Source organism: Oncorhynchus kisutch, linkage group LG15 (genome assembly GCF_002021735.2).
Source record: "Oncorhynchus kisutch isolate 150728-3 linkage group LG15, Okis_V2, whole genome shotgun sequence".
NCBI classification, from domain to species: Eukaryota; Metazoa; Chordata; class Actinopteri; order Salmoniformes; family Salmonidae; genus Oncorhynchus; species Oncorhynchus kisutch.
Genome location: NC_034188.2, coordinates 92,178,981 through 92,191,614, shown reverse-complemented (window position 1 = coordinate 92,191,614; position 12,634 = coordinate 92,178,981). Strand labels below are relative to the sequence as shown.

General features: G+C 49.4%; 1 protein-coding gene across 1 annotated transcript in view; it reads right to left on the bottom strand.

Annotated features, from left to right (window-relative positions):
* Positions 1-12,634, bottom strand: part of tenm4 (teneurin transmembrane protein 4) — a 598,174-nt gene that overhangs the window by 278,778 nt on the left and 306,762 nt on the right. The window contains 1 exon segment of the mRNA XM_031791303.1: positions 10,931-11,147. Within this exon segment, the coding sequence (XP_031647163.1) occupies positions 10,931-11,147 (217 nt within the window).

The following is a 12,634-nucleotide window of genomic DNA, read 5'->3' as shown; positions in this document are numbered from 1 at the left end:
TCTCTCTCTCTCTCTCTCTCTCTCTCTCTCTCTCTCCTCCCTCTCCATTTCCATCTCTTCACAGCAGAAGGAATTCATAACATGATGTGCAGTGAATTAAATAAGAAAATGGTGGCTGAAAAAATATTCACTCTTGTCCAGTGCCTGCCGCCAGCCTAGTGTTTGCTCCAGGCAGAACTCTTGGAACAAAGCAGCTTTTGTGATCCGACAAAGGGCTTGAAATGTGTGCCGGGACCGCTGCTTTCCTTTCCTCAGGAGGCCTCAATCAACACAGAGGAGAGGGAGGGCGCATGGAGAGAGGGACAGAGGGGGGGAGGGGGCGGACCGGACAGAGGAGGAGAGGCGTGCTGGGGGGAGGAGAGGGGGGGAAAGTAGGGCTGTGGGGAGGAGAGGGGATGAGAGGGGGAGGAGAGTTTCAGAAGCTGCAGGGCATTGCCATTTGCATTTCTTCTAGAGGTGCAATTATACAGGACAGATTCAACACTGATTCCTGGTGAGAGACTGGCTGAAGGCACCATACTGAAGGGTGGTAGGAGGGTGGGAGGGTGGAGGGTGGAGGCAGGATGGATGGTGGATGGAGGGTGGAGGGAGGGGTAATGGAGGGATGATGGAGATAGGATGGAGGGGTAATGGAGAGAGGATGGAGGGGTAATGGAGGGAGGATGGAGGGGTAATGGAGGTATGATGGAGGGGTAATGGAGGGAGGATGGATGTAGGATGGAGGGAGGATGTATGCTAGGATGGAGGGGTAATGGAGGGAGGATGGAGGGGTAATGGATGGATGATGGAGGGGTAATGGATGGGTAATGTAGATATGATGGATGGGTAATGGAGGAAGGATGGATGGGTAATGGATGGATGATGGAGGGGTAATGGATGGGTAATGTAGGGATGATTGAGGTAGGATGGAGGGAGGATGGAGGGGTAATGGATGGATGATGGAGGGGCAATGGAGGGGAAATGTAGGGAGGATAGAGGTAAGATGGAGGATATGATGGATGGGTAATGGAGGGAGGATGGATGGGCAATGTAGGGAGGATGGAGGGGTAATGGAGCGGGTAATGTAGGGATGATGAAGGGGTAATGTATGGGTAATGTATGGGTAATGTATGTATGGTGTAGGGGTAATGTATGAGTAATGTAGGGGTAATTGATATATGATGGATGGGTAATGGAGTGATGATGGAGGGGTAATGGAGGGATGATGTATGGGTAATGTATGGGTAATGGAGGGATGATAGAGGGAGGATGGATGGGTAATGGAGAGAGGATGGAGGTAGGATGGGGGGAGGATGGAGGGAGGATGGAGGGGTAATGGAGGGAGGATGGAGGGAGGATGGAGGGAGGATGAGGGAGGATGGAGGGAGGATGGAGGTAGGATGGAGGTAGGATGGAGGGAGGATGGAGGGAGGACGGAGGTATGGTGGAGGGAGGATGGAGGAGGATGAGGGAGGATGGAGGGAGGATGGAGGTATGGGTGGAGGGAGTACTTAGGGTAATGTGTGGTTTAGTACAGTACCCTGCGTCACACATCATTGCTCCAGACCACCACCAGGGGGAGTTAGAGCACTGGTTATGCTTTGGGTCCTACTGTGTCTCTAACCGACAATGAATGGGTGACATAAACCTAAATAGAAACTGATAATTGTGACTTCAGTATTACTTACTAAAATGTTGTTAGACTGGGGTTTTTATTATTTGATTTTGTTAGGATTATTTTGCTCTTCCTGTAGTACTCTAGTCCACTCCCGGCCGGTCACATTGTACAGTGCCTGAGTGGTGCAACGGGTCTAAGACACTGCTTAGCAGTGCACGCTGTGTTACTACAGATGCTGGTTCAATACCAGGGAGCACGGGATGGCCACGGCCACGTTGTTACAGCGCCATTATGGCTATTAGAATGTAGCTGGGCAATATATTTGGCTAGAGGGAGGGTAGGGGGAGAATTATATTGTCAAGTTAGGTTGGCTGTATCACAACTGGCCGTGATTGGTTGCAATTTCAGTTCAATTTACCAGAACAGACAAAATAAATAATAAAACAAAAAGTATGATAATGTATCACATCTGAATGGGATTGGGAGTCCCACAGGGCAGCGCACAACTGGCCCAGCATTTCTCTCCCTCTAAAAAAGTATGATAATGTATCACATCTGAATGGGATTAGGAGTCCCACAGGGCAGCACACAACTGGCCCAGCATTTCTCTCCCTCTAAAAAACATAAATAAATGTTTTGGCCTTTATTCAGATTACAATCGTTACATTATTTATATATTTTTTAAACGAAATAACCTCCAAAATATTGTTATATATTATCAAGTTGATGGCACAGTCATATAGCCCCGTCATCAACATAAAGCTGAGTGACTCACTCATTCATGGCTTTGGATCAAAATAAACAAGTACCAACATTCTTTCGGATAGTCTTTAATAAAGACATGTTTTGGTTATCCTGACCTGGACAGTGGATGGAGCCTCCCCAGTGGATGGGGCCTCCCCAGTGGATGGGGCCTCCCAGTGGATGGAGCCTCCACAGTGGATGGAGCCTCCCCAGTGGATGGAGCCTCCACAGTGGATGGAGCCTCCCCAGTGGATGGAGCCTCCCCAGTGGATGGGGCCTCCACAGTGGATGGGGCCTCCCCAGTGGATGGGGCCTCCCCAGTGGATGGGGCCTCCCCAGTGGATGGGGCCTCCCCAGTGGATGGAGCCTCCCCAGTGGATGGGGCCTCCCCAGTGGTGCAGCATTCTAAGTCACCGCAATGCAAAATGCATTGCTACAGATGCAGGTTCGATACCCGTGAGGGACCCATGAGGTGGCTTTTGGTTTTAATTTAGACTCCTCCAATCATCCATATGCAATTATTGGCGGAGACTCACGTCCTGTTTTTCATAGGCGACATGAGTCTCACTAGTGTTGAGTAATGTGCTGTTAAAAGTGGAGTAGGTCTTATTTATTTAAAGAGAATATTGAAGTTAGAAGCAATAGGATTTGAAGCAATTGCCTACCCGCTGTGGTCAACTATTTCAGCACCGTTTCACGCTGCTCTGAGACAAGCATGGGGACTGGTCTTCACTGAATCTTCGTTTGGGTATTGGTTAGACTACAATTAGAAATGCTGTTAGTATAACCTTTATGTAACCTTTATTTGAAGGCCCCATTGACTTCCGGCGCCGACAGAGATGGCCACCTCGCTTCGCCTTCCTAGGAAACTATGCAGTTTTTTGTTTTTTTACGTATTATTTCTTACATTAGTACCCCAGGTCATCTTAGGTTTCATTACATACAGTCGAGAAGAACTACTGAATATAAGAGCTCACCATCAGTACGACCAAGAATATGACTTTCGCGAAGCGGATCCTGTGTTCTGCCTTTCACCCAGGACAACGGAATGGATCCCAGCCGGCGACCCCAAAAAACGACTTCGTAAAAGGGGGAAACGGAGCGGTCTTCTGGTCAGACTCCGGAGACGGGCACATCGTGCACCACTCCCTAGCATTCTTCTCGCCAATGTCCAGTCTCTTGACAACAAGGTTGATGAAATCCGAGCAAGGGTAGCATTCCAGAGGGACATCAGAGACTGTAATGTTCTTTGCTTCACGGAAACATGGCTCACTGGAGAGACGCTATCGGAATCGGTGCAGCCAGCTGGTTTCTCCACGCATCGCACAGACAGAAACAAACATCTTTCTGGTAAGAAGAGGGGCGGGGGCGTATGCTTCATGGTTAACGTGACGTGGTGTGATCATAACAACATACAGGTACTCAAGTCCTTCTGTTCACCTGATTTAGAATTCCTCACAATCAAATGTCGACCGCATTATCTACCAAGGGAATTCTCTTCGATTATAATCACAGCCGTATATTTTCCCCCCCAAGCAGACACATCGATGGCTCTGAACGAACTTTATTTGACTCTTTGCAAACTGGAATCCATTTATCCGGAGGCTGCATTCATTGTAGCTGGGGATTTTAACAAGGCTACTCTGAAAACAAGACTCCCTAACTTTTATCAGCATATCGATTGAAGAAATTCGACTTGTCACCAAAAGCACTCACAAACTTCTACAGATGCACAATCGAGAGCATCCTGTCGGGCTGTATCACCGCCTGGTACGGCAACTGCTCCGCCCACAACCGTAAGGCTCTCCAGAGGGTAGTGAGGTCTGCACAACGCATCACAGGGGCAAACTACCTGCCCTCCAGGACACCTACACCACCCGATGTCACAGGAAGGCCATAAAGATCATCAAGGACAACAACCACCCGAGCCACTGCCTGTTCACCCCGCTATCATCCAGAAGGCGAGGTCAGTACAGGTGCATCAAAGCTGGGACCGAGAGACTGAAAAACAGCTTCTATCTCAAGGCCATCAGACTGTTAAACAACCACCACTAACATTGAGTGGCTGCTGCCAACACACTGACTCAACTCCAGCCACTTTAATAATGGGAATTGATGGGAAATTATGTAAAATATATCACTAGCCACTTTAAACAATGCTACCTAATATAATGTTTACATACCCTACATTATTCATCTCATATATATATGTATATACTGTACTCTATATCATCTACTGCATCTTTATGTAATACATGTATCACTAGCCACTTTAACTATGCCACTTTGTTTACATACTCATCTCATATGTATATACTGCACTCAATACCATCTACTGTATCTTGCCTATGCCGCTCTGTACCATCACTCACTCATATATCTTTATGTACATATTCTTTATCCCCTTACACTTGTGTCTATAAGGTAGTCGTTTTGGAATTGTTAGCTAGATTACTTGTTGGTTATTACTGCATTGTCGGAACTAGAAGCACAAGCATTTCGCTACACTCGCATTGACATCTGCTAACCATGTGTATGTGACAAATACAATTTGATTTGATTTGATATTTAACTAGGCAAGTCAGTTAAGAACACATTCTTATTTACAAGGGCAGGCTACTCCTCCCCATCAGGGAATTGAATCACGCGTGCCCGCAAGACACTGAGATTCTTTAGCTAAATAGCCGTTGTACACGTTGTACAGCGCCATATTTTCACTTACATCCTAACGAAAACCCAGAGGGTTTTGTCATTTTTCTTGGAATAGAAACACCTTAATATTAATCAGATTAATTAAGCAACATTTCTTGAAATCTGTCACATATACTATGGTCTGACAAAAAAAAAAGGTTTTACATTCTCTAGTACAGCCACTATTTAAGGCTATCAAATGCTCCTCAAAGATGCCTTCCGGTGGTCACAAACTGGCATTAACGGTACCAGTGTTTCACACTTCAATAACGTACCATAGAATTATGTGGCACAACGCAAGCTGTGCAGCAATACGCTGCAACTTTTAAAGAACAAACCACTGTACCTCCTTTTGTTTACCATACAGTAGGCTGAAGAGGAGAGGAGAGGAGAGGAGAGGAGAGGAGAGGAGAGGAGAGGAGAGGAGAGGAGAGGAGAGGAGAGGAGAGGAGAGGAGAGGAGAGGAGAGGAGAGGAGAGGAGAGGAGAGGAGAGGAGAGAATAGATGAGAGGAGAGGAGAGGAGAGAAAGAAGAGGAGATGAGAGGAGAGGAGAGAATAGATGAGAGGAGATGAGAGGGGAGAGGAGAGCGAGCAGCAGGCCAGGTTTAATCAGTGCCTTGCCACACTCTCAGGAGATGTTTCAGGTTCTTTGAGTGATGGGCCATATATAATATATATATATATATATATATATATATATATATATATATATAGAGAGAGGAGAGAGAGAGAGAGAGAGAGAGAGAGAGAGAGAGAGAGAGAGAGAGAGAGAGAGAGAGAGAGAGAGAGAGAGAGAGAGAGAGAGAGAGAGAGAGAGAGAGAGAGAGAGAGAGAGAGAGAGAGAGAGAGAGAGAGAGAGGAGAGAGAGAGAGAGAGAGAGAGAGAGAGAGAGAGAGAGAGAGAGAGAGAGAGAGAGAGAGAGAGAGAGAGAGAGAGAGAGAGAGATGTTTCCAATGCCAATAAAGCCCTTTGAATTGAATTGGATTGCGAGAGACCAGTGAAGCACAAACCTATATTTATCCATTTCACTTGCTTAGGCAATGTAAACATATGTTTCCCCATGCCAATAAAGCCCTTTGAATTGAATTCAATTGAGAGAGAGAGAGAGAGAGAGAGAGAGAGAGAGAGAGAGAGAGTAGGAAAGAGAGAGAGAGAGAGAGAGAGAGAGAGAAAGAGAGAGAGAGAGAGAGAGAGAGAGAGAGAGACACAGAGACAGAGACAGAGAGAGAGACAGAGACAGAGACAGAGACAGAGACAGAGACAGAGAGAGAGAGAGAGCGAGAGAGAGAGAGAGAAAAGGTTGCAGACTTGTATGTCTGGATTGTCCGGCGGTCTCTGAATAGACATTGTTCAACAAGCAGAACTGTTACAGTTCCTGTGGACTTCCTGTTTCTCCAGCAGGTTTAGTTTTGAAGGTCAACTCAGTCCCTCTATGACTCAATTCAACTCAGGTAGTCGTCCGCTTGGCCAGATTACATTTCTGCTGAAGGGCACCAAACCAACGACCCATTTTGGAAGTGGCTTCTCTCTCTCTCCTCTTCCCCCTCCCTTTGCCTCTCTCTCCGATTCAGATCAACACAGGCAGCAGAACTTTCCGGCCTCGTCACAGTCTGTGTGTGTCTGTGTGTGCTTCGGAGGCTACTTGTCTGCTCAGGCCTCCTGCTCAGAAATACCCCTTCCTACCTCCCAGTTGGTAACCAATAGGGGAGAGTTAACATGCTTCCTGGTCCTGCCTCCCAGTTGGTAACCAATAGGGGAGAGTTAACATGCTTCCTGTTCCTGCCTCCCAGTTGGTAACCAATAGGGGAGAGTTAACATGCTTCCTGTTCCTTCCTAGTCCCGTGTTATCTCACATGTTAAGTATTGAATTCCAGCGGGGGCCGGAGAAGCAAGCTGGGTAGGAGAGCATCTATGTCTCCAGTTAGGGCTGTGGAGGAGAGGAGAGCATCTCTGTCTGGGCTGGGTAGGAGAGCATCTCTGTCACCAGTTAGGGCTGGGTAGGAGAGCATCTCTGTCTGGGCTGGGTAGGAGAGCATCTCTGTCTCCAGTTAGGGCTGGGTAGGAGAGCATCTCTGTCTGGGCTGGGTAGGAGAGCATCTCTGTCTCCAGTTAGGGCTGGGTAGGAGAGGAGAGCATCTCTGTCTGGGCTGGGTAGGAGAGCATCTCTGTCTCCAGTTAGGGCTGGGTAGGAGAGCATCTCTGTCTGGGCTGGGTAGGAGAGCATATCTGTCTCCAGTTAGGGCTGGGTAGGAGAGCATCTCTGTCTGGGCTGGGTAGGAGAGCATCTCTGTCTCCGGTTAGGGGCTGGGTAGGAGAGGAGAGCATCTCTGTCTCCAGTTAGGGCTGGGTAGGAGAGGAGAGCATATCTGTCTCCGGTTAGGGCTGGGTAGGAGAGGAGAGCATCTCTGTCTCCAGTTAGGGCTGGGTAGGAGAGGAGAGCATCTCTGTCTCCAGTTAGGGCTGGGTAGGAGAGGAGAGCATCTCTGTCTCCAGTTAGGGCTGTGGAGGAGAGCATCTCTGTCTCCAGTTAGGGCTGTGGAGGAGAGGAGAGCATCTCTGTCTCCAGTTAGGGCTGGGTAGGAGAGGAGAGCATCTCTGTCTCCAGTTAGGGCTGTGGAGGAGAGGAGAGCATATCTGTCTCCAATTAGGGCTGGGTAGGAGAGGAGAGCATCTCTGTCTCCAGTTAGGGCTGGGTAGGAGAGCATCTCTGTCTCCAGTTAGGGCTGTGGAGGAGAGGAGAGCATCTCTGTCTCCAGTTAGGGCTGTGGAGGAGAGGAGAGCATCTCTGTCTCTAGTTAGGGCTGGGTAGGAGAGGAGAGCATCTCTGTCTCCAGTTAGGGCTGGGTAGGAGAGGAGAGCATATCTGTCTCCGGTTAGAGCTGGGTAGGAGAGGAGAGCATATCTGTCTCCAGTTAGGGCTGGGTAGGAGAGGAGAGCATATCTGTCTCCAGTTAGGGCTGGGTAGGAGAGCTAGAGTGCATCTCTGTCTCCAGTTAGGGCTGTGGAGGAGAGGAGAGCATCTCTGTCTGGGCTGTGGAGGAGAGGAGAGCATCTCTGTCTGGGCTGTGGAGGAGAGGAGAGCATCTCTGTCTCCAGTTAGGGCTGTGGAGGAGAGGAGAGCATCTCTGTCTCCAGTTAGGGCTGTGGAGGAGAGGAGAGCATCTCTGTCTCCAGTTAGGGCTGTGGAGGAGAGGAGAGCATCGCTGTCTTCAATTAGGGATGTGGAGGAGAGGAGAATATCTCTGTCTGGGCTGTGGGGGAGAGGAGAGCATCTCTGTCTCCAGTTAGGGCTGTGGAGGAGAGGAGAGCATCTCTGTCTCCAGTTAGGGCTGGGTAGGAGAGGAGAGCATCTCTGTCTCCAGTTAGGGCTGTGGAGGAGAGGAGAGCATTTCTGTCTCCAGTTAGGGCTGGGTAGGAGAGGAGAGCATCTCTGTCTCCAGTTAGGGCTGTGGAGGAGAGGAGAGCATCTCTGTCTCCAGTTAGGGCTGTGGAGGAGAGGAGAGCGTCTCTGTCTCCAGTTAGGGCTGTGGAGGAGAGGAGAGCATCTCTGTCTGGGCTGTGGAGGAGAGCATCTCTGTCTCCAGTTAGGGCTGTGGAGGAGAGGAGAGCATCTCTGTCTCCAGTTAGGGCTGGGTAGGAGAGGAGAGCATCTCTGTCTCCAGTTAGGGCTGTGGAGGAGAGGAGAGCATCTCTGTCTGGGCTGTGGAGGAGAGCATCTCTGTCTCCAGTTAGGGCTGTGGAGGAGAGGAGAGATCCATCGGTGCCTGGCAGGGAGGAGAGAAGGAGAGAGGCTGGCGGAGGAAGACCGGTGCCTGGCAGGGAGGAGAGAAGGAGAGAGGCTGGCGGAGGCAGACCGGTGCCTGGCAGGGAGGAGAGAAGGAGAGAGGCTGGCGGAGGCAGACCGGTGCCTGGCAGGGAGGAGAGAAGGAGAGAGGCTGGCGTAGGCAGACCGGTGCCTGGCAGGGAGGAGAGAAGGAGAGAGGCTGGCGGAGGCAGACCGGTGCCTGGCAGGGAGGAGAGAAGGAGAGAGGCTGGCGGAGGCAGACCGGTGCCTGGCAGGGAGGAGAGAAGGAGAGAGGCTGGCGGAGGCAGACCGGTGCCTGGCAGGGAGGAGAGAAGGAGAGAGGCTGGCGGAGGCAGACCGGTGCCTGGCAGGGAGGAAAGAAGGAGAGAGGCTGGCGGAGGCAGACCGGTGCCTGGCAGGGAGGAGAGAAGGAGAGAGGCTGGCGGAGGCAGACCGGTGCCTGGCAGGGAGGAGAGAAGGAGAGATGCTGGCGGAGGCAGACCGGTGCCTGGCAGGGAGGAGAGAAGGAGAGAGGCTGGCGGAGGCAGACCGGTGTCTGGCAGGGAGGAGAGAAGGAGAGAGGCTGGCGGAGGCAGACCGGTGCCTGGCAGGGAGGAGAGAAGGAGAGAGGCTGGCGGAGGCAGACCGGTGCCTGGCAGGGAGGAGAGAAGGGGAGAGGCTGGCGGAGGCAGACCGGTGCCTGGCAGGGAGGAGAGAAGGAGAGAGGCTGGCGGAGGCAGACCGGTGTCTGGCAGGGAGGAGAGAAGGAGAGAGGCTGGCGGAGGCAGACCGGTGCCTGGCAGGGAGGAGAGAAGGAGAGAGGCTGGCGCAGGCAGACCGGTGCCTGGCAGGGAGGAGAGAAGGGGAGAGGCTGGCGGAGGCAGACCGGTGCCTGGCAGGGAGGAGAGAAGGAGAGAGGCTGGCGGAGGCAGACCGGTGCCTGGCAGGGAGGAGAGAAGGAGAGAGGCTGGCGGAGGCAGACCGGTGCCTGGTCTCTGGCCCAGGAGCTTTTAATTAAAGAGCAAGAGAACAGCTCCCAGCTGTCACACACTGACATATACACCTTGGGTACTGTCTTCCTTTCTACCTTTCTACCTTTCTCTCTTTCTCTCTTTCTCTCTTTCTCTCTCTCTTTCTCTCTTTCTTTCTTTCTTTATCTCAATAGCTCTGTCTGTCTCCCACTATCCTTCTCCCTCAAGTCCCACACCTTGTCCTATAGTCCTATAGCAGTAATCACAAACCCTCTGACACCAGGCAGCTTCATGCAGCAGGTCTAATCAAAGAGGCTTTAGGGAGACAAAACCAAAATCACCTCAGCGATCAAGACCAGACGAGAGGAAGTGAAAGAATGCCGCGTGTGTGTGTGTATGTGTGTGTGTGTGTGTGTGTGTGTGTGTGTGTGTGTGTGTGTGTGTGTGTGTGTGGTTAGCTAGTGTAGCTTGTTGCAAGATGCAGGTAAGGTTGATCTGAGGTGATAGGACTCTAGAGCCTCTTTCCCCCACAAACAGCCATGAAGTCAGATTGATCGAAAAACAGACAACATTTCTAAGGGAGATTTCTCTTTTGTAGTCTGTAACCTACGGATCATTGGATTGGGACCACACTGAATAGCCCACTGGGAGATTTGATATTGCGCCCAGCGGAGAATCAGAGCTGAGGGGCTCAGAAACACATCCATGTATAGCCTAATAAGCAAACGATTCCAAAACACTGAGACATATGACATTACATTCAATCCAAATGACATGACCCTCCCCTGGACTAGATAAACAACACACTAAACCGTCCCCTTAAATGAAATGTAAAAAGCCCCCCCCCCCCGATAAACTTTCTATACATTCTGATCCTTCCCTTGTAAGATGTGCCATCTCAGTGGATTTAGCTAGCGATTAGTGTGTTTGGGGAAGCGGCCAAAAGAGGAGACTGAGAGAGAACTCCGTCAACTCCAGCAATAAATCAAAGGTTGTTAAAGACGACTAAGTGGCCTTTTTCAAAACATCACAGCCTCTCGCGATATAGGATATTGCGCATGTTAATATCGCATTTTTTTTAAAATTACGATTTGATGAAGAAATTCCTGGTTTAAACAAAAGGTTTAAATAAAAAGACTCACCTATCGCCGTGGTGATGAAGGAGACAGTCTCTGTCTCTTTCCCGTCGTTGTAGAAGGCCAGGTGCCAGATGCCAGAGTCCATGTATTGGATTAAGCCGGTGTTGTGTGTGGTGACGGGGACCAGAGAGCGCTGCAGAGCCACAGGCCCCTCTACACCCCCACTCACGACCTCACCAGACAGCAGCCTCCGCCCATCCAACAGCTCCACAAAGTCGAACTGGAGAGAGAGAGAGAGACAGAGAGACAGAGAGAGAGAGAGAGAGAGAGAGAGAGAGAGAGAGAGAGAGAGAGAGAGAGAGAGAGAGAGAGACAGAGAGAGAGAGAGAGAGAGAGAGAGAGAGAGAGAGAGAGAGAGAGAGAGAGAGAGAGAGAGAGAGACAGAGAGAGAGAGAGAGAGAGAGAGAGAGAGAGAGAGAGAGAGAGAGAGAGAGAGAGAAAAGTAGTAATCAGTAGCAGTGAGTTACATCACAATCAGTAGCAGTGAGTTACATCACAATCAGTAGCAGTGAGTTACATCACAATCAGTAGCAGTGAGTTACATCACAATCAGTAGCAGTGAGTTACATCACAATCAGTAGCTGTGAGTTACATCACAATCAGTAGCAGTGAGTTACATCACAATCAGTAGCAGTGAGTTACATCACAATCAGTAGCAGTGAGTTACATCACAATCAGTAGCAGTGAGTTACATCACAATCAGTAGCAGTGAGTTACATCACAATCAGTAGCAGTGAGTTACATCACAATCAGTAGCAGTGAGTTACATCACAATCAGTAGCAGTGAGTTACATCACAATCAATTAGCAGTGAGTCACATCACAATCAGTAGCAGTGAGTCACATCACAATCAGTAGCAGTGAGTTACATCACAATCAGTAGCAGTGAGTCACATCACAATCAGTAGCAGTGAGTCACATCACAATCAATTAGCAGTGAGTCACATCACAATCAGTAGCAGTGAGTCACATCACAATCAATTAGCAGTGAGTCACATCACAATCAGTAGCAGTGTGTCACATCGCAATCAATTAGCAGTGAGTCACATCACAATCAATTAGCAGTGAGTCACATCACAATCAGTAGCGGTGAGTCACATCACGGTCAATTAGCAGTGAGTCACATCACAATCAGTAGCAGTAAGTCACATCACGGTCAATTAGCAGTGAGTCACATCACAGTCAGTAGCGGTGAGTCACATCACAGTCAATTAGCAGTGAGTCACATCACAATCAGTAGCAGTGACTCACATCACGGTCAATTAGCAGTGAGTCACATCACAATCAGTAGCAGTGAGTCACATCATGGTCAATTAGCAGTGAGTCACATCACAATCAGTAGCAGTGAGTTACATCACAATCAGTAGCAGTGAGTCACATCACAATCAGTATCAGTGAGTTACATCACAATCAGTAGCAGTGAGTTACATCACAATCAGTAGCAGTGAGTCACATCACAATCAGTAGCAGTGAGTTACATCACAATCAGTAGCAGTGAGTTACATCACAATCAGTAGCAGTGAGTCACATCACAATCAGTAGCAGTGAGTTACATCACAATCAGTAGCAGTGAGTTACATCACAATCAGTAGCAGTGAGTTACATCACAATCAGTAGCAGTGAGTTACATCACAATCAGTTGCAGTGAGTCACATCACAATCAGTAGCAGTGAGTTACATCACAATCAGTAGCAGTGAGTTACATCAC